General features: G+C 45.0%; 1 protein-coding gene across 1 annotated transcript in view; it reads right to left on the bottom strand.

Annotated features, from left to right (window-relative positions):
* Nucleotides 1–27,201, bottom strand: part of LOC106570681 (gamma-aminobutyric acid type B receptor subunit 1) — a 123,651-nt gene extending 96,450 nt beyond the window's left edge. The window contains exons 1-3 of the mRNA XM_082961357.1: nucleotides 25,771–27,201; nucleotides 11,532–11,666; nucleotides 6,166–6,336 (exon numbers count right to left, since the gene is read on the bottom strand). Coding sequence (XP_082817483.1) covers nucleotides 6,166–6,336; nucleotides 11,532–11,666; nucleotides 25,771–26,211 — 747 coding nt within the window. The 5' untranslated portion in view covers nucleotides 26,212–27,201. The remainder of the gene's footprint in view (nucleotides 1–6,165; nucleotides 6,337–11,531; nucleotides 11,667–25,770) is intronic.
* Nucleotides 27,202–27,625: the final 424 nt, after the last annotated feature.

The following is a 27,625-nucleotide window of genomic DNA, read 5'->3' as shown; positions in this document are numbered from 1 at the left end:
GTATCTATCAGTCTTGATGAGTTAGGGTGGGTATCTATCAGACTTGATGAGTTAGGGTGGGTATCTATCAGTCTTGATGAGTTAGGGTGGGTATCTATCAGTCTTGATGAGTTAGGGTGGGTATCTATCAGTCTTGATGAGTTAGGGTGGATATCTATCAGTCTTGATGAGTTAGGGTGGGTATCTATCAGTCTTGATGAGTTAGGGTGGGTATCTATCAGTCTTGATGAGTTAGGGTGGGTATCTATCAGTCTTGATGAGTTAGGGTGGGTATCTATCAGTCTTGATGAGTTAGGGTGGGTATCTATCAGACTTGATGAGTTAGGGTGGGTATCTATCAGAGTTGATGAGTTAGGGTGGGTATCTATCAGTCTTGATGAGTTAGGGTGGGTATCTATCAGACTTGATGAGTTAGGGTGGGTATCTATCAGACTTGATGAGTTAGGGTGGGTATCTACACTGAGTTAGGGTGGGTATCTATCAGTCTTGATGAGTTAGGGTGGGTATCTATCAGACTTGATGAGTTAGGGTGGGTATCTATCAGACTTGATGAGTTAGGGTGGGTATCTATCAGACTTGATGAGTTAGGGTGGGTATCTATCAGTCTTGATGAGTTAGGGTGGGTATCTATCAGTCTTGATGAGTTAGGGTGGGTATCTATCAGACTTGATGAGTTAGGTGGGTATCTATCAGTGTTGATGAGTTAGGGTGGGTATCTATCAGACTTGATGAGTTAGGGTGGGTATCTATCAGACTTGATGAGTTAGGGTGGGTATCTATCAGTCTTGATGAGTTAGGGTGGGTATCTATCAGTCTTAATGAGTTAGGGTGGGTATCTATCAGACTTGATGAGTTAGGGTGGGTATCTATCTGAGTTAGGGTGGGTATCTATCAGTCTTGATGAGTTAGGGTGGGTATCTATCAGTCTTGATGAGTTAGGGTGGGTATCTATCTGAGTTAGGGTGGGTATCTATCAGTCTTGATGAGTTAGGGTGGGTATCTATCTGAGTTAGGGTGGGTATCTATCAGTCTTGATGAGTTAGGGTGGGTATCTATCAGTCTTGATGAGTTAGGGTGGGTATCTATCAGACTTGATGAGTTAGGGTGGGTATCTATCAGTCTTGATGAGTTAGGGTGGGTATCTATCAGTCTTGATGAGTTAGGGTGGGTATCTATCAGACTTGATGAGTTAGGGTGGGTATCTATCAGACTTGATGAGTTAGGGTGGGTATCTATCAGAGTTAGGGTGGGTATCTATCAGAGTTAGGGTGGGTATCTATCAGTCTTGATGAGTTAGGGTGGGTATCTATCAGACTTGATGAGTTAGGGTGGGTATCTATCAGAGTTAGGGTGGGTATTTATCAGAGTTAGGGTGGGTATCTATCAGTCTTGATGAGTTAGGGTGGGTATCTATCAGTCTTGATGAGTTAGGGTGGGTATCTATCAGTCTTGATGAGTTAGGGTGGGTATCTATCAGACTTGATGAGTTAGGGTGGGTATCTATCAGACTTGATGAGTTAGGGTGGGTATCTATCAGTCTTGATGAGTTAGGGTGGGTATCTATCAGTCTTGATGAGTTAGGTTGGGTATCTATCAGTCTTGATGAGTTAGGGTGGGTATCTATCAGTCTTGATGAGTTAGGGTGGGTATCTATCTGAGTTAGGGTGGGTATCTATCAGTCTTTATGAGTTAGGGTGGGTATCTATCAGAGTTAGGGTGGGTATCTATCAGACTTGATGAGTTAGGGTGGGTATCTATCAGACTTGATGAGTTAGGGTGGGTATCTATCAGACTTGATGAGTTAGGGTGGGTATCTATCAGTCTTGATGAGTTAGGGTGGGTATCTATCTGAGTTAGGGTGGGTATCTATCAGACTTGATGAGTTAGGGTGGGTATCTATCAGTCTTGATGAGTTAGGGTGGGTATCTATCAGACTTGATGAGTTAGGGTGGGTATCTATCAGAGTTAGGGTGGGTATCTATCAGAGTTAGGGTGGGTATCTATCAGTCTTGATGAGTTAGGGTGGGTATCTATCAGTCTTGATGAGTTAGGGTGGGTATCTATCAGTCTTGATGAGTTAGGGTGGGTATCTATCAGTCTTGATGAGTTAGGGTGGGTATCTATCTGAGTTAGGGTGGGTATCTATCAGACTTGATGAGTTAGGGTGGGTATCTATCAGTCTTGATGAGTTAGGGTGGGTATCTATCAGTCTTGATGAGTTAGGGTGGGTATCTATCAGACTTGATGAGTTAGGGTGGGTATCTATCAGACTTGATGAGTTAGGGTGGGTATCTATCAGTCTTGATGAGTTAGGGTGGGTATCTATCTGAGTTAGGGTGGGTATCTATCAGTCTTGATGAGTTAGGGTGGGTATCTATCAGTCTTGATGAGTTAGGGTGGGTATCTATCTGAGTTAGGGTGGGTATCTATCAGTCTTGATGAGTTAGGGTGGGTATCTATCAGTCTTGATGAGTTAGGGTGGGTATCTATCTGAGTTAGGGTGGGTATCTATCAGTCTTGATGAGTTAGGGTGGGTATCTATCAGTCTTGATGAGTTAGGGTGGGTATCTATCAGACTTGATGAGTTAGGGTGGGTATCTATCAGTCTTGATGAGTTAGGGTGGGTATCTATCAGACTTAATGAGTTAGGGTGGGTATCTATCAGAGTTAGGGTGGGTATCTATCAGAGTTAGGGTGGGTCTCTATCAGTCTTGATGAGTTAGGGTGGGTATCTATCAGTCTTGATGAGTTAGGGTGGGTATCTATCAGTCTTGATGAGTTAGGGTGCGTATCTATCTGAGTTAGGGTGGGTATCTATCAGACTTGATGAGTTAGGGTGGGTATCTATCAGTCTTGATGAGTTAGGGTGGGTATCTATCAGTCTTGATGAGTTAGGTTGGGTATCTATCAGTCTTGATGAGTTAGGGTGGGTATCTATCAGTCTTGATGAGTTAGGGTGGGTATCTATCTGAGTTAGGGTGGGTATCTATCAGACTTGATGAGTTAGGGTGGGTATCTATCAGACTTGATGAGTTAGGGTGGGTATCTATCAGACTTGATGAGTTAGGGTGGGTATCTATCAGTCTTGATGAGTTAGGGTGGGTATCTATCTGAGTTAGGGTGGGTATCTATCAGACTTGATGAGTTAGGGTGGGTATCTATCAGTCTTGATGAGTTAGGGTGGGTATCTATCAGACTTGATGAGTTAGGGTGGGTATCTATCAGAGTTAGGGTGGGTATCTATCAGAGTTAGGGTGGGTATCTATCAGTCTTGATGAGTTAGGGTGGGTATCTATCAGTCTTGATGAGTTAGGGTGGGTATCTATCAGTCTTGATGAGTTAGGGTGCGTATCTATCTGAGTTAGGGTGGGTATGTATCAGACTTGATGAGTTAGGGTGGGTATCTATCAGTCTTGATGAGTTAGGGTGGGTATCTATCAGTCTTGATGAGTTAGGGTGGGTATCTATCAGACTTGATGAGTTAGGGTGGGTATCTATCAGACTTGATGAGTTAGGGTGGGTATCTATCAGTCTTGATGAGTTAGGGTGGGTATCTATCTGAGTTAGGGTGGGTATCTATCAGTCTTGATGAGTTAGGGTGGGTATCTATCAGACTTGATGAGTTAGGGTGGGTATCTATCAGTCTTGATGAGTTGGGGTGGGTATCTATCAGTCTTGATGAGTTAGGGTGGGTATCTATCAGTCTTGATGAGTTAGGGTGGGTATCTATCTGAGTTAGGGTGGGTATCTATCAGTCTTGATGAGTTAGGGTGGGTATCTATCAGACTTGATGAGTTAGGGTGGGTATCTATCAGTCTTGATGAGTTAGGGTGGGTATCTATCAGTCTTGATGAGTTAGGGTGGGTATCTATCAGTCTTGATGAGTTAGGGTGGGTATCTATCAGACTTGATGAGTTAGGGTGGGTATCTATCTGAGTTAGGGTGGGTATCTATCAGTCTTGATGAGTTAGGGTGGGTATCTATCAGACTTGATGAGTTAGGGTGGGTATCTATCAGACTTGATGAGTTAGGGTGGGTATCAGATATGCCTAAACAGTCAAATGGATACTTTAGCAGCTGTAGGCATTTAAGTGCTCTATGCACGAAAAAATAGAAGCAAGTATGTGCATGAAATGCACTCTATAATGAAGCAATAAAGCCAGAGGAGGTGTGGTACATGGACAATATACCACGGCTAAGGGCTGTTCTTATGCACGACGCAACGCAGAGTGCCTGGATAAAGCCCTTAGCCGTGGCATATTGGCCATATACCACAAACCCCTGAGGTGCCTTATTGCTATTATACACTGGTTACCAACGTAATTAGAGCAGTAAAAATAAATGTTTTGTCATACCCATGGTATACGGTCTTATATACCACGGCTGTCAGCCAATCAGGGCTCCCATGGGCTCGACCACACAGTTTATAATCTAGATCATAACCATCATTAATCATGGCCTGTTGGCCAAGTCCTCCCTGGGAGATACATTCAATAGCCTGCCCTAAACGAAGGGAGACAGCAATAAACAAAATAAAAAAATTGCTATTCAGTCGTAGCCCTAATGAGACTGGCCATCTCTCATTAGCTGTAGCAAACAAACAAAAAATAGTAGGTGGAATAGCTTCCAATTTATATAGCCATATTTTCCCATGTAGGAATTCAATGCTCTGTAGCCCCACCAGGAAGCAGCCTCAGTCCGTGTGACATTATTCGTTAATTGGTGTGGTATCATCACCGTTAATATCCTGGACCATAGGCAGTATAATAATAACAAAGTCCAATACTCAGCAATAATAGTAATAATGTCCTTGTAACCACTTCGGGGGGCTCCTCATTGGCTTATGCTGAGGGCAGCATTATAGCCATAGGCTAGGCTGTGTGACTGTGCATGGATAGCATATCTGAATATTGTGCCAGTCATAATGAGGCTCCATCTGTCGACTCGTCTGGGCTTGATGTGATTATGGAAAATGTCTTGAGCTTTATTGGGAGCATTGTGTTCTGAAAGATCAAGATGAGTTTTTCCGGGTGGATGAAACCCATCTCAGATTTAGCTGGCATCTCTGTTACCCTCTGTTTTAGCAGTTTGCCATTCAGATCTGGGTGGATGCTGACCCTCTTCTCCGCATAGGTCAGAGCCCCCGATTCCACTGCAAGGCGAACAATTTGCCATTTCACTTCAAACGAGAGCGATTCCCGGAGAAGACCCGTGCAGTGTGCAATGTTAATCAGCGGCATGGGACCAAGCTTCTCCTGCCCGAACAGCTCATAGAAAAGATTGCTCATGAAAAAAGTTGGTTTGCTCATGAAAGATTGCTCATGAAAAAAAGTTGGTTTGCTCATGAAAGATTGCTCATGAAAAAAAGTTGGTTTGCTCATGAAAGATTGCTCATGAAAAAAAGTTGGTTTGCTCATGAAAGATTGCTCATGAAAAAAAGTTGGTTTGCTCATGAAAGATTGCTCATGAAAAAAAGTTGGTTTGCCCGCCTCCACGGCAGTTTCAAGTCCTTTTGACCTGCACATTGAATTTACAGGAATGATTTTCAAGTGATTCCGTTTTCTCTTTTAGGATCGATTGCCCTTTTCTAACTTAGCTCGCGCTGCTTCCAGGTCATGGAGTCACACCTCTATCCCATTGGCTGTCGGTGGAACTCGTTCTGTCGTCGGGAGTTGAGAGCCGTCATGTTACCACAGGTGAACTGTGGAGGGACATATTATTCTGTCCACTGGAGTGAAATAGACCTGCTCGTTTTGTATTTTTAATTATCATACAATGAATGTCCCACACCTTAATATGGTGTTTACTATTGATCATTTTTTAAAATAACTCTGTTAATTAATAGTCATTTTGCAAAAGAAAGCCACGATGAGGCCACGCGTTTCAACGCATGCCATCGGAACCCGGAAAGCTCGTGTTTCATCAAAGTCCATAAAACTTGTGTCAATAGCAGCCTTAGTTAGAAAGGGTTTTGGTAGAGTGATTAGCCCCACAGACTCTGGACCACAGAAGCCCATTCTGATATGGCTATGAATCCCATCTCAACCCTTCCTCTCTGTTCTCCTCTGTATCTGTCTCCCCTCTACATTCAGACTATCACTGTCTATAAAACAGTAAAATACAACAAAAATAAATAAAAAAATGTTAAAGATGCCTGTCACTCACCGAGGTGAAAACTTCCGTAGTCTGCTGGATGGTGGCGATCTTAGTCCATTTCCACTTCTGAAAGAGCTGAACCCTGGTGGGGTTGTGGAGGGTGGCAGACGGATGGGTACGGAAGAACGTTGGGAAGCGCTGACGGTTGGAGAGAGCTGGAGAACTGGAACCATAGGATAACTGAGGAGAGAAGAGATGAGGAGAGGAGATAGAAAAGTGTTAGGGTGTCCTCATTATGAAAACATTTGACAGAAAAGTAAGAAGGATAAAGAGACAGAAAAGACAGAAGAGACAGAGGAAGAAGAACAAACCAAAGAATAAGACAAAACAAGAAAACAAGAAAGGGTAGTTAACATAATGAAGCAAAACGATGTTTGGTTCAATATCTCTCAGCCATAGCCCAGTAAATTAGGTCCTGCTAGAACATCCCTCAGCCATAGCCCAGTAAATTAGGTCCTGCTAGAACATCCCTCAGCCATAGCCCAGTAAATTAGGTCCTGCTAGAATATCTCTCAGCCATAGCCCAGTAAATTAGGTCCTGCTAGAACATCCCTCAGCCATAGCCCAGTAAATTAGGTCCTGCTAGAACATCCCTCAGCCATAGCCCAGTAAATTAGGTCCTGCTAGAACATCCCTCAGCCATAGCCCAGTAAATTAGGTCCTGCTAGAACATCCCTCAGCCATAGCCCAGTAAATTAGGTCCTGCTAGAACATCCCTCAGCCATAGCCCAGTAAATTAGGTCCTGCTAGAACATCCCTCAGCCATAGCCCAGTAAATTAGGTCCTGCTAGAACATCCCTCAGCCATATCACAGTAAATTAGGTCCTACTAGAACATCCCTCAGCCATATCACAGTAAATTAGGTCCTGCTAGAACATCCCTCAGCCATATCACAGTAAATTAGGTCCTGCTAGAATATCCCTCAGCCATAGCCCAGTAAATTAGGTCCAGCTAGAATATCTCTCAGCCATAGCCCAGTAAATTAGGTCCTGCTAGAATATCCCTCAGCCATAGCCCAGTAAATTAGGTCCAGCTAGAATATCTCTCAGCCATAGCCCAGTAAATTAGGTCCTGCTAGAACATCCCTCAGCCATAGCCCAGTAAATTAGGTCCTGCTAGAACATCCCTCAGCCATAGCCCAGTAAATTAGGTCCTGCTAGAACATCCCTCAGCCATAGCCCAGTAAATTAGGTCCTGCTAGAACATCCCTCAGCCATAGCCCAGTAAATTAGGTCCTGCTAGAACATCCCTCAGCCATATCACAGTAAATTAGGTCCTGCTAGAACATCCCTCAGCCATATCACAGTAAATTAGGTCCTGCTAGAACATCCCTCAGCCATAGCCCAGTAAATTAGGTCCTGCTAGAATATCTCTCAGCCATAGCCCAATAAATTAGGTCCTGCTAGAATATCTCTCAGCCATAGCCCAGTAAATTAGGTCCTGCTAGAATATCTCTCAGCCATAGCCCAGTAAATTAGGTCCAGCTAGAATATCTCTCAGCCATAGCCCAGTAAATTAGGTCCTGCTAGAACATCCCTCAGCCATAGCCCAGTAAATTAGGTCCTGCTAGAACATCCCTCAGCCATATCACAGTAAATTAGGTCCTGCTAGAATATCCCTCAGCCATATCAGAGTAAATTAGGTCCAGCTAGAATATCCCTCAGCCATATCAGAGTAAATTAGGTCCAGCTAGAATATCTCTCAGCCATATCACAGTAAATTAGGTCCTGCTAGAATATCCCTCAGCCATATCAGAGTAAATTAGGTCCAGCTAGAATATCTCTCAGCCATAGCCCAGTAAATTAGGTCCTGCTAGAATATCTCTCAGCCATAGCCTAGTAAATTAGGTCCTGCTAGAATATCTCTCAGCCATAGCCCAGTAAATTAGGTCCTGCTAGAATATCTCTCAGCCATAGCCCAGTAAATTAGGTCCTGCTAGAATATCTCTCAGCCATAGCCCAGTAAATTAGGTCCTGCTAGAATATCTCTCAGCCATAGCCCAGTAAATTAGGTCCAGCTAGAATATCCCTCAGCCATATCCCAGTAAATTAGGTTCAGGTATAATATCCCTCAGCCACATCCCAGAAAATTAGGTCCTGATAGAATATTCCTCAGCCACATCCCAGTAAATTAGGTCCTGATAGAATATTAAACATTTTCATTGATCAACTGCAATGTGAGCCGGTAAGTTAAAATGGCACCAATTGCCTATATAGTGCACTACTTTTGACCAGAGCCCTATGGGCCCTATTCCTTATGAGCCCTATTCCCTATAGGCCCTGGTAAAAAGTAATGCACTATATAGGGTATAGGGTGCAATTTGGGACGCAAACATACATCGAACGGTGACACAGCCACTGCAGAGGAATATGGGTCAAAAATCTGATGTGGGAAACGACGGAGACAGTTCTTTATGACACCAAAATAGCACCTCATGAAAAATGAAGGAATATGGCCGTATACCCTACCAGCATCTAGTCTACAAACCTTTACTGTGAGAGTACACTTTAAATGTGGAGAGTGACACAAATACTGTGCAATAATAGCTACCAAATATCAGCCTGCTATTCCTGTATCCCTCCATAAAGGTGTCTAGATGCAGTCTAGACATACAGTAATAGGTAAAAGCTTTTTTCAAGTCAGGACAGTTGTCATAACATGTAATTTGGGAAACTTCACGATCATTCAGGGCGCAATACTAGCTGTCAAATGTGACAGGCAAATGGTATGGGCCCTGGTCAAAGGTAGTACACTACGGTGCCATTAGAAACCCAACCACTGAGACGGCAGAGCAATGTTATTATTCCCTCTGACCTCCTTGACACTTCTTATTTGGCATTCAGGTCTTGTTGTTCAGAGGCCTTGGAACACTTCCCTTACCTCTAGGCTGACAAAACACTCCACTCTCCTCTCCTTCCTTGACAGCTAAGTGGATCTGAGGTGTCTGCTTCCCTGTCTCCCTCTATCTCCCCCCTCTCACGCTCTCTCTCTCTACCCATCCCACGCCCCTCCCTCTCTCTCTCCCACTTTTCCTGTGCCTAGTTCAGAGGCCTTGGACCACTTCTCTCCCTCAGCCAAGTGGATCTGAGGTGTCTGCTTCACTGTCTCCCTCATCTCTCCGTCCGTCCGTCCGTCCGTCCCCCTCCCTCCCTTCATTAGCCAAGTGGATCTGAAGTATCTGCTTCACTGTCAGGTGCCAGTAGAGCTTACAGAGGAGGGCACTCAACTCCCTGGAGCTCAGCTATGACTCTGAGTCAACCTCCCTCTAGACACCACTAGTCTGTTGGCTATGACTCTGACTCAACCTCCCTCTAGACACCACTAGTCTGTTAGCTATGACTCTGACTCAACCTCCCTCTAGACACCATTAGTCTGCTAACTCTGCTCAACCTCCCTCTAGACACCATTAGTCTGCTAACTCTGACTCAACCTCCCTCTAGACACCATTAGTCTGCTAGCTCTGACTCAACCTCCCTCTAGACACCATTAGTCTGCTAACTCTGACTCAACCTCCCTCTAGACACCACTAGTCTGTTAGCTACGACTCTGACTCAACCTCCCTCTAGACACCATTAGTCTGCTAACTCTGCTCAACCTCCCTCTAGACACCATTATTCTGCTAGCTCTGACTCAACCTCCCTCTAGACACCATTAGTCTGCTAGCTCTGACTCAACCTCCCTCTAGACACCATTATTCTGCTAGCTCTGACTCAACCTCCCTCTAGACACCATTAGTCTGCTAGCTCTGACTCAACCTCCCTCTAGACACCATTATTCTGCTAGCTATGACTCAACCTCCCTCTAGACACCACTAGTCTGTTAGCTCTGACTCAACCTCCCTCTAGACACCATTAGTCTGCTAGCTATGACTCAACCTCCCTCTGGACACCATTAGTCTGCTAGCTCTGACTCAACCTCCCTCTAGACACCATTAGTCTGCTAGCTCTGACTCAACCTCCCTCTGGACACCATTAGTCTGCTAGCTCTGACTCAACCTCCCTCTGGACACCATTAGTCTGCTAGCTATGACTCAACCTCCCTCTAGACACCATTAGTCTGCTAGCTCTGACTCAACCTCCCTCTAGAGACCATTAGTCTGCTAGCTATGACTCAACCTCCCTCTAGACACCATTAGTCTGCTAGCTCTGACTCAACCTCCCTCTAGACACCATTATTCTGCTAGCTATGACTCAACCTCCCTCTAGACACCACTAGTCTGTTAGCTATGACTGACTCAACCTCCCTCTAGACACCATTAGTCTGCTAGCTATGACTCAACCTCCCTCTAGACACCATTAGTCTGCTAGCTCTGACTCAACCTCCCTCTAGACACCATTAGTCTGTTAGCTATGACTGACTCAACCTCCCTCTAGACACCATTAGTCTGCTAGCTCTGACTCAACCTCCCTCTAGACACCATTAGTCTGCTAGCTCTGACTCAACCCCCTCTAGACACCATTAGTCTGCTAGCTCTGACTCAACCTCCCTCTAGACACCATTAGTCTGCTAGCTCTGACTCAACCCCCTCTAGACACCATTAGTCTGCTAGCTCTGACTCAACCTCCCTCTAGACACCATTAGTCTGTTAGCTATGACTGACTCAACCTCCCTCTAGACACCATTAGTCTGCTAGCTCTGACTCAACCCCCTCTAGACACCACTAGTCTGCTAGCTCTGACTCAACCTCCCTCTAGACACCATTAGTCTGCTAGCTCTGACTCAACCTCCCTCTAGACACCATTAGTCTGCTAGCTATGACTCAACCTCCCTCTAGACACCATTAGTCTGCTAGCTCTGACTCAACCTCCCTCTAGACACCATTAGTCTGCTAGCTCTGACTCAACCTCCCTCTAGACACCATTAGTCTGCTTGAGCTACTGACTGACTCAACCTCCCTCTAGACACCATTAGTCTGCTAGCTCTGACTCAACCTCCCTCTAGACACCATTAGTCTGCTAGCTCTGACTCAACCTCCCTCTAGACACCATTAGTCTGCTAGCTCTGACTCAACCTCCCTCTAGACACCATTAGTCTGCTAGCTATCTGAATGACACTAGAGGCTGAGGTAATGTCCCAAATGGCACCCTATTCTCCAATCATCCCCATAAGGCCCTGGTCTAAAGTAGTGCACTACATAGAGAACAGGTTGCCATTTGGGACACAGCCTCTGACTGAAGCTGGAGGCTCATGACTCTCAGATTATTTATTTTTTTCCACATTTAGTGAATTAGGGGACCCAGTCATAAGGATTTACTGAAGAACATTGTTATGATATAGCTAATGTTGGAGATAGATGTGGTATCTATCTAGCATCACTGATAGACTGTCACACACACCACACACACACCACACACACACAGTAGAGCCACACTCACCACTATAAGGTTCCACATGCGAGCGGCCTCCGCCACCAGAGTGGACACAGAGCTGCAGCCGGGCATCAGGACAATCTTGATGGGCTCAGTGTACAGCAGGTCATACAGGAGCTTGGTGGCTTCACCTGGATCACACTGTAGGGACCAGAGGAAGACAGACTATATAGGATCACACTGTAGGGACCAGAGGAAGACAGACTATATAGGATCACACTGTAGGGAACAGAGGAAGATAGAAAGGCAGACTATATAGGGTCACACTGTAGGGAATAGAGGAAGATAGAAAGGCAGACTATATAGGATCACACTGTAGGGAACAGAGGAAGACAGAAAGGCAGACTATATAGGGTCACACTGTAGGGAATAGAGGAAGACAGACTATATATGCTCCAAACTATTTAATGGGTAAACCATCACGCTGCATGGGGAACAGAGGAATAGTAAATAGAGGAGGAATAAGAGAGATGCTTCTACACCTGCATTGCTTGCTGTTTGGGGGTTTTAGGCTGGGTTTCTGTACAGCACTTTGAGATATCAGCTGATGTAAGAAGGGCTATATAAATACATTTGATTTGATTTGAATAAGGGAGGTGGATAGAGGAGGGGGATACGGGAGATGGATAGAGGGGGAATAAAGGAGAGGGATAGAGGGGAATAAAGGAGAGGAATAGAGGGGGAATAAAGGAGAGGGGACAGGAGGGAGAGGGGATAAAGGAGAGGGATAGAGGGGGAATAGAGGGGGAGGAGAGGGATAGAGGGGCAATAAAGGAGATGGATAGAGGGGGAATAAAGGAGAGGGATAGAGGGAGAATACAGGCAAAGGAAAGAGCAGGGGAATAAAGGGAGAGGGATAGAGGGGGAATGTGGAAGAATGAGAAGATGAGGGGATGGGTGAGAGGAAGAGGTGGAAAGGGGGGGGAATGGGATAAAGGGATTGGGTACGTTGAGTGGGAAAGCAATGGAGGGGTAATAGAGAGGGAGAGAGGTAGAGATTGAGGTATACCGATTACATATGGCATTACATTAAAGTGCTATTTGTATGTTAGACTGCACCGTGGGATTGAGAGGGTCAGTGATTCATTTCACACTCGTTTACACTCAACAACACCAGAAAACAGGAGAGCCCAGAGACAGAGAGACAAGGTGGCGCTCGTCCCAAGGGCACCTGGATTTGTCCTCCGAGAAATCCTTTCCCCAGGGAGAGAAACACATTTTTTTGGAGTCCCAAAAAGCACCCTATTCCCTATATAGTGCACTACTTTTGACCAAAGTGCAACCTATTTACCTAACCTGAAAGCAGGGACAACATTTCCTCACCAAACAGTCAATCTCCTGTCTTTGATCCAAGCCTAACAAATGATGGTGGGGGTCTTTCTTCATTTTAATTCTGAACTTACAGTCAATGAAAAATAGATATTCAATTTAAACAATAATGGTTGCGGGTTAAATCAATCATTAATAATTTGGTTGTTTGGGAGAGGGAATCCACTGTTGGGAGGAAACCTGCAGCAGACAGTGTTGTGTATACCAAATGGGACCATATTCCATATATAGTGCACTACTTTTGACCAGAACCCTATGAGCCCTGGTCAAAAGTAGTGCACTACATAGGGAACAGGGTGCCATTTGAGACGCAGGACTGTGACTACAGCATTGGATAGGGCACTGGATCAAATCGCTAATATTTCATCTAACAGGCCAAACAGTAGGCTCACTGGGAATCTATTCTGGCGACGGCACAGAGAGATACATTACTTCAAAATGATTATGCAGCGGAACCTGATTTCGTTTGATTTGTCAAATCATACAAATGGAGTTAGCAGGGGCCCGAGGCAGCAGATTTTCCCTTACTTAACCACAGTCAGTGTTGCCCTACTACTGTGGCCTATAATCACAGAGCGTTACCTAGAGGCAGGCCCAAATGGCATCCTATTCCCTATATAGTGCACTACTTCTGACCAGAATCCTATGATCCCCTATGCGCCCTGGTTAAAAGTAGTGCACTATATATAGGGAATAGGGTTCCATTTGGGACGTAGAGAGAAGTCGATGATCCTCTTGCTCTATCTAGTGTATTAATTGATTGCTTTCCACTGTAAAGCCCCTCCTCATGTCCACATTAAATCCATTCCACGTGAAAGACACGCTTTCCACTGTAAAACCCCTCCTCATGTCCACATTAAATCCATTCCACGTTGAAGACACAAAGCTAATGTGACATTATTGGGCCCAATTATGAGCGAGGTCAAGAGTTCAACTGACTGCTAGGCTTTGTCCCAAATTACACCCTATTCCCTGCACCTACACAGTGCCCTACGGGCCCTAGTCAAAAGTAGTTCACTATATAGGGATTACGGTGGCATTTGGGATGGGTTTCATTTGGCACGCTGGTTATTAATAAGAACTCCAAATACCAGTTGGAAGAGCAAAGACCAGCCAGGTTTGTTGAGTCAGTGGTGTGTTTGGGGCTTGTTGAGTCAGTGGTGTGTTTGGGGCTTGTTGAGTCTGTGGTGTGTTTGAGGCTTGTTGAGTCAGTGATGTGTTTGAGACTTGTTGAGTCAGTGGTGTGTTTGGGGCTTGTTGAGTCAGTGGTGTGTTTGGAGCTTGTTGAGTCAGTAGTGTGTTTGAGGCTTGTTGAGTCAGTGGTGTGTTTGGGGCTTGTTGAGTCAGTAGTGTGTTTGAGGCTTGTTGAGTCAGTGGCGTGTTTGGGTCGTGTTTGGGGCTTGTTGAGTCAGTGGTGTGTTTGAGGCATGTTGAGTCAGTGGCGTGTTTGGGTCATGTTTGGGGCTTGTTGAGTCAGTGGTGTGTTTGAGGCGTGTTGAGTCAGTGGTGTGTTTGGGGCTTGTTGAGTCAGTAGTGTGTTTGAGGCTTGTTGAGTCAGTGGCGTGTTTGGGTCGTGTTTGGGGCTTGTTGAGTCAGTGGTGTGTTTGAGGCTTGTTGAGTCAGTGGTGTGTTTGAGGCTGTTGAGTCAGTGGTGTGTTTGGGGCTTGTTGAGTCAGTGGTGTGTTTGAGGCTTGTTGAGTCAGTGGTGTGTTTGAGGCTTGTTGAGTCAGTGGTGTGTTTGGGGCTTGTTGAGTCAGTGGTGTGTTTGAGGCTTGTTGAGTCAGTGGTGTGTTTGGGGCTTGTTGAGTCAGTGGTGTGTTTGGGGCTTGTTGAGTCAGTGGTGTGTTTGGGGCTTGTTGAGTCAGTGGTGTGTTTGAGGCGTGTTGAGTCAGTGGTGTGTTTGGGGCTTGTTGAGTCTGTGGTGTGTTTGAGGCTTGTTGAGTCAGTGGTGTGTTTGAGGCTTGTTGAGTCAGTGGCTGTGATTTGGAGGCTTGTTGAGTCAGTGGTGTGTTTGAGGCTTGTTGAGTCAGTGGTGTGTTTGAGGCTTGTTGAGTCAGTGGTGTGTTTGGAGGCTTGTTGAGTCAGTGGGTGTGTTTGAGGGCTTGTTGAGTCAGTGGTGTGTTTGAGGCTGTGTTGAGTCAGTGGTGTGTTTGGGGCTTGTTGAGTCAGTGGCGTGTTTGAGGCTTGTTGAGTCAGTGGTGTGTTTGAGGCTTGTTGAGTCAGTGGTGTGTTTGGGGCTTGTTGAGTCTGTGGTGTGTTTGAGGCTTGTTGAGTCAGTGGTATGTTTGAGGCTTGTTGAGTCAGTGGCGTATTTGAGGCTTGTTGAGTCAGTGGTGTGTTTGAGGCTTGTTGAGTCAGTGGTGTGTTTGAGGCTTGTTGAGTCAGTGGTGTGTTTGAGGCTTGTTGAGTCAGTGGTGTGTTTGAGGCTTGTTGAGTCAGTGGCGTGTTTGAGGCATGTTGAGTCAGTGGCGTGTTTGAGGCTTGTTGAGTCAGTGGCGTGTTTGGGGCTTGTTGAGTCAGTGGTGTGTTTGAGGCTTGTTGAGTCAGTGGCGTGTTTGAGGCTTGTTGAGTCTGTGGTGTGTTTGGGTCGTGTTTGAGGCTTGTTGAGTCAGTGGCGTGTTTGGGGCTTGTTGAGTCAGTGGTGTGTTTGAGGCTTGTTGAGTCAGTGGCGTGTTTGGGGCTTGTTGAGTCAGTGGTGTGTTTGAGGCTTGTTCAGTCAGTGGTGTGTTTGAGGCTTGTTGAGTCAGTGGTGTGTTTGGGTCGTGTTTGAGGCTTGTTGAGTCAGTGGTGTGTTTGAGGCTTGTTGAGTCAGTGGCGTGTTTGGGTCGTGTTTGAGGCTTGTTGAGTCAGTGGTGTGTTTGAGGCTTGTTGAGTCAGTGGTGTGTTTGAGGCTTGTTGAGTCAGCGGCGTGTTTGGGGCTTATGAAGCCTTGCTAGTGAAGCTCCCTAGATTCCTTCGAGACCATCAGCAGAATGTTTTACCCTCCTACTGACATGCTGTTGCTGCTCTCCCTTGTTCCTACTGACCCAGGGGAGGCCGTGCAAGGGGTTTCCGTTCCATGAACTGTGCAGCTGGGACCAAACGCATGAAATTGAGCTCACCCGACAACACACACGCATAGGCTACAGTTGTATTTTCAACTGTTTAGGATTGAGCGCCACTGCTTGTCTGAGTGAAGGGCAGAGACAGCGAGAGGCACAGGCACTATCATTGACTTTCAGGATTTTTAGAATGCTCTGAATGTTAAGAATTCTACAAGCAGCTGTTAAATATTTGGATGAAGTATCAGTGGCATCGTAAAGACTCATCTGGACTGGAACGGCACAATTACTTTCCTTCGCAGAGAGCGGCATAGACTTTCCATTATTCATATGAATAGGCTAGAGAAAAACACTTTATAAATATAAAATCCTGTTAATTCTCTGATGTAGACTATTTTAAAATGGCTTGACAGTGCAGGAGGCTTTTAAATATATCAGATGATTTCATAGGGGGTCACCAAAGTCAATAAAACAAAACCGCCTATAAACCATCTTTAAGTGTTGCTGTCAGACAAGCTATGATGAATGTTATGGAGGCCTAGTTGAGAGGGAGAGAGAGAGAGAGAGAGAGAGAGAGAGGGAATGAGAGAGAGAGAGAGAGAGAGAGAGAGAGAGAGAGAGAGAGAGAGAGAGCAGAGAGAGAGAGAGAGAGAGAGAGGAGGGGCTATGATAAAATCAAATAACATTTTATTTGTCACATGCTTCGTAAACAACAGGCGGAGACTGAATTCTCGTTCACATTTCCCATAAGCACTCCATTATGTTGCGCCAGATGTCATGCATTTCAATGGGGACGTCCACAACAGCGTGGAAACTAAATGCGGTTGAAGGATCCGTTGCGAGACGAACGCCGCATACTTTGAAATGTCCAAACTTTGCTTCGTCTATACTTATCCCTGTCCTAGCTAGTGACATCTAGGCTCTCCATATCCTTATCCCTGGCCTAGCTAGTGACATCTAGGCTCTCCATATCCTTATCCCTGGCCTAGCTAGTGACATCTAGGCTCTCCATATCCTTATCCCTGTCCTAGCTAGTGACATCTAGGCTCTCCATATCCTTCTCCCTGTCTTAGATAGTGACATCTATTTGTATCCTTATCCCTGTCCTAGCTAGTGACATCTAGGCTATCCATATCCTTATCCCTGTCCTAGCTAGTGACATCTTGGCTCTCCATATCCTTATCCCTGTCCTAGCTAGTGACATCTAGGCTCTCCATATCCTTCTCCCTGTCTTAGATAGTGACATCTATTCGTATCCTTATCCCTGTCCTAGCTAGTGACATCTAGGCTATCCATATCCTTATCCCTGTCCTAGCTAGTGACATCTAGGCTATCCATATCCTTATCCCTGTCCTAGCTTGTGACATCTAGGCTACCCATATCCTTCTCCCTGTCCTAGCTAGTGACATCTAGGCTATCCATATCCTTATCCCTGTCCTAGCTTGTGACATCTACGCTCTCCATATCCTTATCCCTGTCTTAGATAGTGACATCTAGGCTATCCATATCCTTATCCCTGTCCTAGCTAGTGACATCTAGGCTCTCCATATCCTTATCCCTGTCCTAGCTTGTGACATCTAGGCTATCCATATCCTTATCCCTATCCTAGCTAGTGACATCTAGGCTATCCATATCCTTATCCCTGTCCTAGCTAGTGACATCTAGGCTCTCCATATCCTTATCCCTGTCCTAACTAGTGACATCTATCCATATCCTTATCCCTGTCCTAACTAGTGACATCTATCCATATCCCAACCCTGTCCTAGATACAGACATCTAGGCTCTCCGTATCCTTATCCCTGTCTTAGCTAGTGAAATGCTGCTTGTTTTCCTTGTCTGTATTTCCGTATGTGGAGCCACGCTCTCTGTTGACGAGCGAGAGATGACACAACTACTCCGGCGCTTCAGACTTGTTGCTCACGTGAGCGTAATAACACTGGCAACTTACTTCAGCTGAAGTAGCTAATCCGTTTTCTTCAAAAGAACAGTTGTGGATGTTTAAAGAAAAAAAACGATCACATTTTCCACAGGCCTCCCCGAAAACATAATTGTCTTTAGAATTTTACGTGGAGACATTTTGAAGCACGTTCTTGGATGAGTCTGGCCACCACCGCTATATGGCTAATGCAAGCAACTAAGCCAGCCCAAAGAAATCTCAGGAATGGAACTCTGACCAAAACAACTGTCTGGAGGATGCTTCAACACTATAAGCAAGTGGAAAATTAGGTCTAACATGCTAAAACACGAAATATCCCTTTAACAGTGAAATGCTTACTTCCCAACAATGCAGAGAAAAAGAAAATAGAGAAAAAACAGAAAAGTAAAACACGTAATCATACAAGTAATAATAAATACACAATGAGTGACGATAACTTGGCTATATACACGGGGTACCAGTACTGAGTTGATATGCAGGGGTACCAGTACTGAGTTGATATGCAGGAGTACCAGTACTGATTCAATATGCAGGGGTACCAGTACTGAGTCGATATGCAGGGGTACCAGTACTGAGTTGATATGCAGGAGTACCAGTACTGATTCAATATGCAGGGGTACCAGTACTGAGTCAATGAGTAACGATAACTTGGCTATATACACGGGGTACCAGTACTGAGTCAATGAGTAACGATAACTTGGCTATATACACGGGGTACCAGTACTGAGTCAATATGCAGGGGAACCAGTACTGAGTCAATGAGTAATGATAACTTGGCTATATACACGGGGTACCAGTACTGAGTCAATATGCAGGAGTACCAGTACTGAGTCAATATGCAGGAGTACGAGTACTGAGTCAATATGCAGGAGTACCAGTACTGAGTCGATATGCAGGGGTACCAGTACTGAGTCAATATGCAGGAGTACCAGTACTGAGTTGATATGCAGGGGTACCAGTACTGAGTTGATATGCAGGAGTACCAGTACTGAGTTGATATGCAGGGGTATGAGGGAAATTAAGGTAGATATGTACAGTTGAAGTCGTAAGTTTACATACACTTAGGTTGGAGCCAACTCATTTGTCAACCACTCCACAAATTTCTTGTTAACAAACTATAGTCTTGGCAAGTCGGTTAGGACATCTACTTTGTGCATGACACAAGTAATTTTTCCAACAATTGTTTACAGACAGAGAATTTCACTTATAATTCACTGTATTACAATTCTAGTGGGTCAGAAGTTTACTGTGCCTTTAAACAGCTTGGAAAATTCCAGAAAATGATGTCATGGCTTTAGAAGCTTCTGATAGGCTAACTGACATCATTTGAGTCAATTGGAGGTGTACTTGTGGATGTATTTCAAGGCCTACCTTCAAACTCAGTGCCTCTTTGCTTGACATCATAGGAAAATCAAAAGAAATCAGCCAAGACCTCAGAAAAAAATTGTAGACCTCCACAAGTCTGGTTCAACCTTGGGAGCAATTTACAAACGCCTGAAGGTACCACGTTCATCTGTACAAACAATAGTACGCAAGTTTAAACACCATGGGACCACGCAGCCGTCATACCGCTCAGGAAGGAGACGCGTTCTGTCTCCTTGAGATGAACGTACTTTGAGGCGAAAAGTGCAAATCAATCCCAGAACAACAGCAAAGGATCTTGTGAAGATGCTGGAGGAAACAGGTACAAAAGTATCTATCCACAGTAAAACGAGTCCTATATCAACATAACCTGAAAGGCCGCTCAGCAAGGAAGAAGCCACTGCTCCAAATCCGCCATAAAAACGTATTGTTGGAAGCTTGTGGAAGGCTACCCGAAACGTTTGACCCAAGTTAAACAATTTAAAGGCAATGCTACCAAGTACTAATTGAGTCTATGTAAACTTCTGACCCACTGGGAATGTGATGAAAGAAATAAAAGCTGAAATAAATCTCTCTCTCTACTATTATTCTGACATTTCACATTCTTAAAATAAAGTGCTGATACTAACTGACCTAAGACAGGGAATTTTTAAGAGGATTACATTTCAGGAATTGTGAAAAACTAAGATTAAATGTATTTGGCTAAGGTGTATGTACACTTCCGACTTCAACTGTACATATAACTATGAATAAAGTGACAGAAAGTAAACTGTAGCAGCAGCGTATGTGATGAGACAAAAAAAGTTAGTGCAAAAAAGGGTCAATGCAGATAGTCCGGGCAGCTATACTTCACTAACTACTTAGCAGTCTTATGTCTTGGGGGGGTTGAAGCTGTTCCGGGTCATGTTGGTTCCAGACTTGGTGCATCGGTACCGCTTGCTGTGCGGTAGTAAAGACAAAAGTTTATGAGTTGGGTGACGGGAGTCTTATAGAATTTTTAGAGACTTCCTCTGACATCGCCTGCTATAAAGGTCCTGGATGGCAGGGAGCTCGACTTAGTACACATTACCCTCTGTAGCGCCTTGTTGTCGGATACCAAGCAGTCGCCATACCAAGTGGTGATTCAGCCAGTCAAGATGTTCTCAATGGTGTGGCTGTATAACTTTTTGAGGATCTAAGGGCACATGCCAAATCTTTTTAGCCAACTGATAGGGAAAAGGTGTTGTCGTGGCCTCTTCTAGACTGTGTTGGTGTGTTTGGACCATGATATGTCCTTAGGGATGTGGACACCGAGGAACTTGAAGCTCTCGACCTGCACCAATACAGCCCCGTCGATGTGAATGGGGGCGTGCTCAGACCTCCGTTTCCTGCATTCCACGATCAGCTCCTTCTGTCTTGCAGACGTTGAGGGAAAAGTTGTTCTGGCACCACACTGCCAGGTATCTAACCTCCTCACTATTGGCTGTCTCATCATTGTCGGTGATCAGGCCTACCACCATCTTGTTGTCGGCAAACTTAATGCTGGTTTTGGAGTCAGGTGCGGCCTCACAGTTGTGGGTGAACAGGGAGTACGGGATTGGGACTAAGCATACACCCCTGAGGGGCCCCAAGGTTGAGGGTCAGTGTGGCGGATGTGCTGTTGTCTACCCTCACCACCTGGGGGCCTGTCCAGGATCCTGTGGATCTGTCCACCGGTCCAGGATCCAGAAGCAGAGGGAGGTGTTCAGTCCCAGGGTCCATAGCTTAGTGACGAGCTTGGAGGGCAATACGCTGAGCTGTCAATGAACAGCATTCTCACATAGGTGTTCCTCTTGTCCAGCTGGGAAAGTGCAATAGAGATTGCGTCATCTGTGGATCCATGGGGACGGTATGCGAATTGGAGTAGGTCCAGGGTGTCTGGGATGATGGTGTTGATGAAAGCCATGATCATGTAAGCTATGACCAGTCTTTTAAAGCATTTCATGGCTACAGATGTGAGTGCTATGGGGCGATAGTCATTTAGACAGGTTACCTGTCTTGGGCACAGGGACTATGGTGGTCTGCTTGAAACATTTAGGCATTACATAATGGGTCAGGAAGAGGGTTGAAAATGTCAGTGAAGACACTGGTCAGCGCATGCTCGGAGTACACGTCCTGGTAATCCATCTGGCCCTGTGGCCCTGTGGCCCTGTGGCTTTGTAACCTGTTTAAAGGTCTGACTCACATCGGGCTACGAAGAGCGTGATCCCACAGTCGTCCAGAACAGCTGGTGCACTAATGAATGGTTCAGTTTTGATTGCCTCAATGCGAGCATAGAAGGCATTTAGCTCATCTGGTAGGCTCCCGTCACTGGGCAGCTCGTGCCTAGGTTTCCCTTTGTAACAGTGATAGTTTGCAAGCCCTGCAACATCCAATAAGCATTGGAGCCAGTATAGTAGGATTCGATATTAGTCCTGTGTTGGTGCTTTTCCTGTTTGATGGCTCGTTGGAGGGCGTAGCGGGATTTCTTAAAAGCGTCCGGATTAGGGTCACACTCATTGAAATCGGTAGATCTAGCCTTTAGCTCCATGCAGATGTTGCCTGTAATCCATGGCTTCTGGCTGGGATATGTACGTACCATACAGTCACTGTGTGGACAATGTCGTCGATGCACTTATTAATGAAGCCGGTGACTGATGTGGTAAACTCCTCAATGCCATAGGATGGATCCTGGAACATATTCCAGTCTGTGCTAGCGAAACAGACCTGTAGTTTAGCATCCGCTTCATCAGACCACTTCCGTATTGAGCGTGTCACTGGTACTTCCTGTTGGAGTTTTTGCTTGTAAGCAGGAATCAGGAGGATAGAGTTATGGTCAGATTTGCTAAATGGAAGGCGAGGGAGAGTTTAGTAATCCATGGCCTGTTATCCATGGCTTCTGGTTGGGATATGTACGCACAGTCACTCTATCAGCAGGATAGAGTTATGGTCAGATTTGCCAAATGGAAGGCGAAGGAGAGCTTAGTATGCGTTTCTGTGTTGAGTAAAGGTGATCGAGAGTTTTTTCACCTCTAGTTGCACACGTGACATGCTGGTAAAAATTTGGTAAAACAGATTTCATTTTTCCTGCATTAAAATCACCGGCCACTAGGAGTGACTCCTCTGGATGAATATTTTCTTGTTTTCTTATGGCCCTGAGTGTGGTCTTAGTGCGAGCATCGGTTTGTTGTGGTAAATAGACAGCTACGAAAAATATAGATGAAAACTCTCTTGGTAAATAGCATCGTCTACAGCTTATTACGAGGTATTCTAACTAAGGCGAGTAGAACCTCAAGACTTTGTTAATATTAGAGATCAGACAGCAGCTGTTGTTAACAAAGAGACACACACCACCACCCCCCTTGAGCTTCCCCGACGCTGCCGTTCTGTCCTGACGATGTGTAGAAAAACCAGCTAGATGTATATTATCCATGTCCTTGTTCATTCACGACACCGTGAAACACAGGATATAGAATAGAATAGGCCAACTCTGTCAGGGTGGAATAGTCCAACTCTGTCAGGGTGGAATAGTCCAACTCAGTCAGGGTGGAATAGTCCAACTCTGTCAGGGTGGAATAGTCCAACTCAGTCAGGGTGGAATAGTCCAACTCTGTCAGGGTGGAATAGTCCAACTCTGTCAGGGTGGAATAGTCCAACTCTGTCAGGGTGGAATAGTCCAACTCTGTCAGGGTGGAATAGTCCAACTCTGTCAGGGTGGAATAGTCCAACTCTGTCAGGGTGGAATAGTCCAACTCTGTCAGGGTGGAATAGTCCAACTCTGTCAGGGTGGAATAGTCCAACTCTGTCAGGGTGGAATAGTCCAACTCTGTCAGGGTGGAATAGTCCAACTCTGTCAGGGTGGAATAGTCCAACTCTGTCAGGGTGGAATAGACCAACTCAGTCAGGGTGGAATAGTCCATTATTATGAACCAGTCCATGGGTGATTCATTACAATTGTTTCTGCTATGAGAAAAACGTGGGTAATATTAATATGAAATATGTATGGAAATAAATTATTGATCGATTATTAATAATTATTTGGCTTTTTTGTCAACAATGTGGCCTCATTTACCTGGATACTTGGGCACAAAACCCCCCTCCCTCCCCATTTCCTTTGCAACTTTTGAAGCTTCCCGCAGATTTGTTGCTGAACCAACCTGCTGAAGCAAGACAGAATGAGGACGATGAGCTGAGCAGCCCACGACAGCGGGTCATTTGTTTGGGGGAGTGGAGGGGGAGTGGAGGGGGAGTGGAGGGGGATTGAAGGGGGGGTGTCCTCGAGTAGAGCACGGGAGAGAAGCGGGAGAAATTATATTAAAACAATTATTACTCTGATTATTTGTTTTATTATGCGGAACTCACTAGGGCCCTTAATGATGTGAGACCTGAGGCCTCTTCTGTCTAATGGTAAGTACGCCACTGCTAAGACGGACTAATTCATTTTATTTAACCTTTATTTAACTAGGCAAGTCAGTTAAGAACAAATTCTTATTTACAATGATGTCCTACCAAAAGGCAAAAGGCCTCCAGTTGGGACGGGGGCTGGGATATATATATATATATATATATGTTGTTTTTTTTATATATATTTTTTTTATTATATATATTTTTTTAATATAGGACAAAACACACATCACGACAAGAGAGACAACACAACACTACATAAAGAGAGACCTAAGACAACAACATAGCAAGGCAGCAACACATGACAACACAGCATGGCAGCAACACTAATGCACTTAGTAGAAAATGAATCTTATGAGCAACGTACATCCTTATATAGCCTGTGTTATTCTGTTGGACCAGGAATTTGACCTGGTGAAATGGTGCCGTCAAAAATAAACAGAATGTAGGGGAGCGTTGTATGGGACTACTGTCTGCATTGACATATTACCATCCTCAGCCCTAATGACAAGACAAGTGCTCTCTATTCTAGTCTGGTCTAACCTCAAACCTCCATGTTCTTCAATTTCTATTTACTTTCACTCAGTCCAGTCTCCCCCTTCTCTCTCTCTCTCTCTCTCTCTCCCCCTCTCTTTCTCTCTCTCTCTCCCCCCTCTCTTTCTCTCTCTCTCTTACATTTGTAATCTCTTTCTTTCTCCCCCCCTCTCTCTCTCTTTCTCTCTCTCTCACACATTTGCCATTTCTCTCTCTCTCTCGTGCGCTCTCTCTCTCTCTCTCTCTCTACCATTCCGCCTCTTCTTCCCACCTGCGTCCCTCTTCCCCTTCACGGGAGAGAGATGCCAACACACGACCACACTCACAGTCTGTTAATAGTTATATGCACTGTGACTGGCTGGTGCTCCTAAGAGCATTGCTCTGATTGGTTGAAACTGCTCTGCATCGGAACCTTACTTCAAAAGACTGGGGGGTGTAGAAAAGGAAGGGGGGGGGGGGGGGGGTTAGAGGTTGGCATGACAACAGTAACCAAGACAACCGCAGTTCAAACAAACAAAAGAACGACAGACTTCTCTCCAAGAAAAGGAAAAGATTGTGCCGATTACTATCGTTGCTTGAACTGAGAAACAGAATGGATGGTGAGATGATGAGAGCCCGTTCGTTGTGGGAGACTCCTATTGAGTGTTCAGTGTAGTTAGCCAAATGGAAGAAGTGCTTTTTGGTCAGGGCAGTCTTCCATCATAGGCACTTACAAAGTATCTTCCCGGTTGGCTGCATGATGAGGAGTAGTGGACTCGCCCCGCGGACCTGAGCTCTAATGAATCTGCCGACTGATTAGGGATTCAACACCACGGACAGCGACACTGCTGAGCACGAGACAAAGTGCCTGTTTCTGCCTCTCAAATGGCTCCCTATTACCTATATAGTGCACTATGTGGTGAAAAGTTAGTGTACTATATAGGGACTAGGGTGCCATTCGGGACACACAGCCCGTTGGACATTAGAACAGCGATCAACAACCTCCATTTGGATGAAGATGTCAATTTCAACTAATCGGAGGTGCAGGACATACCACGGACCTGGCCCTAATCCTTGAGACACGGAAAATAAAAAGGCGGCATAAGAGAGGCCGACTACATCGGTGAGTACATAAAGTGCCTCTAGGCTCCGAATGTGCAGTCACTGGAGAACAAACTGGACGAGCTCCGTTCGAGACTATCCTATCAACGGGACCTGAAGAACTGCCTGAATTCGAACAGAAAATGTACCTAAGTTAACACATTTACCAGACTCGACCTGGGGCCTCCAACTCACTAAGTCTGCCCTGCCTCTTAGAGCACATGAATCAAAGAAACACAGTCTATTGGAGCTAATTAAAAACAACAGAGGAAATTAAAGAATTCACAAAGGACAACTTATTATCCAAATTAAGGCACGCATGACATAGATGAACACAGATTTGGTATTCATATTATGCAAATATAAGCAAAACAAAGTTGCAGTAAAAACAAGCCATTATGAATCAAATGTTGATCTAATATGAATAACGATCCAGTCTGAATTATTAATGTAACCACATAGCACGTAATTCAGACACTTCGGATGGGATAAATTGATGTTTACGGCAGAAATGATGCAGTCAAAGCACTTCTTTGCGGTTAATTTAGCCTAGGCTACTCACCATGCTATCGTAGTGGATTAGTTCCAGTTCGTACTCCGGCAGTATATCCGTTCTCTTGTTCACCAAGTCGAGGGCCATCTGCGCGGAAGGGAGACATGCTTGGCCCCCGGGCCAGCCTCCGCTCATCGGGAAGAGGGCACCGATGTAGAGCTTCTTCTTGCCTAGAGCCGGGCAGGACCAAGAGAAGAGTAAAGTCAGCGAGGCGAAGATCAATGTCTGGCCAATGATGGAGCGTCGACCGCCGGGTAGACTTCGACAAGACACCGCCATGGTGGAAGTTTTAGAGTGTCCGAAACGTGGTTCTATAAAGTATAAAATGTTGTATGCCGCTGATGGTTGAGAATTGTCTTGGTGACTGATATTGTTCTGCTGTTGCTGCGTCAAGAACTCGTGTGTGTTTTTTTTTTTGTCGTGATAAAATAAACTATTTTTATTCCTCATAAAATAGCCAATCTATCTCAACACTAGTTCTACTGAAGGGTAACTTCGTTTTCGTCTGTAAATAAATGTTACTGTTCAGTCTGAGCAACCTACACAAAAGGCTGTTTATCTCTCTAAATGATTATTCCTCTGTCTTTACACTCAACATGTGTTGGTCTTGGGACAATATTATAAACACGACCCAAATCCACAGTAGCCTATAAGTAAATCCAGTTGGATATCATTTACAGGTAGATATCCTCTTGCAGTTACACGTTTAGCGTAATCAGTAGCCGTGTGAGAGTAAGTTCAATTGAAATTAACAGACAGATAAGGTCAAATAACGATACATGCAGGTTGGAAGTCTCTTAATTGAACTTGCTCGTTCGGTATGAATAGCGACCAGAAAACCCTGCAGTGGTAAAGAATGATTTGTATCCTGCGAACATTCTGAGTGTTAGTATTTCCGCTGTCCAAGGTTCTGGAAAAGATTATATCACTGAGAGCGCCCGGCCGCAAAGTCTCGGAAATTAGACAGAGAAATGTTGAATCTCCCTTAGTAAAATATTAGAAATAATCTGGAGAGAAATAGGAAGAGATCCAACGGTAATCTACCCTGTTCAACCGTGCTCGTTTTAAATAATCGTCTGTCCTTGCCTTATCCAATTCCCTACATACTCACTGCTCTGCCGGAAGATATTGCACTAGGATTGAATTAAAACGGCACGTTAGGTAGTGCACATGTTATGTAGGATCGACCGCCGCAATACATAAACATGCCACAGTTGTCTATTCCTGCCCGTTAAACGAGACGCGTGTTGTCAACTCGGCATTTGAACGACTGCGTTTTAAACGGCAGGTAAGCAGATAAGCGGTTAAAACAACCAAAATAAACGGTCACAGCAGTGTCGGGTTAAACGTAAGTGTTAAAGTGAACAGGTCCAAGCGTTATTATTTTGTTCGTCGACTGCAGCAGAGAGACTGAAAGCGTTACAGTGTCCCAGGTTTACAGAGCACAGAGGGAGGTAGAGAGAGAGAGAGAGAGAGAGAGAGAGAGATAGAGAGAGAGAGAGAGAGAGAGGGGGGAGGTGGAGGGAAGTTGGTTGGTTGGTTGTTTTGCTCTATCCTTCTCCGTTTCATAAACCACTTTGAATTTGCAATCCCTTAACAGAGCTTCTCAATTACCGTTCTCTCCCTTTTCTTTCCTCAGCCAACTACACACTATAATACTTATTGTTTTATTCTAAACTTTAAAGGTCCAATGCGCCGTTTTTATCTGGGTAGCAATTAACTTACTGTGATTGCTTTCAATTAAAATGGTCAACAAGGAACTAAAAAAGCTTCTTAGCAAAGAGAAAATTCTCAAGCAGGAATTTCTTTAGGACTGTCTGGGAGTGGTCTGAGCGGGGATGAGAAAACAGAAAACTGCATGTTA

This window comes from Salmo salar, chromosome 14 (assembly GCF_965601325.2).
Source record: "Salmo salar chromosome 14, fSalSal1, whole genome shotgun sequence".
NCBI lineage: Eukaryota > Metazoa > Chordata > Actinopteri > Salmoniformes > Salmonidae > Salmo > Salmo salar.
This window is presented reverse-complemented; position numbering and strand designations above follow the sequence as displayed.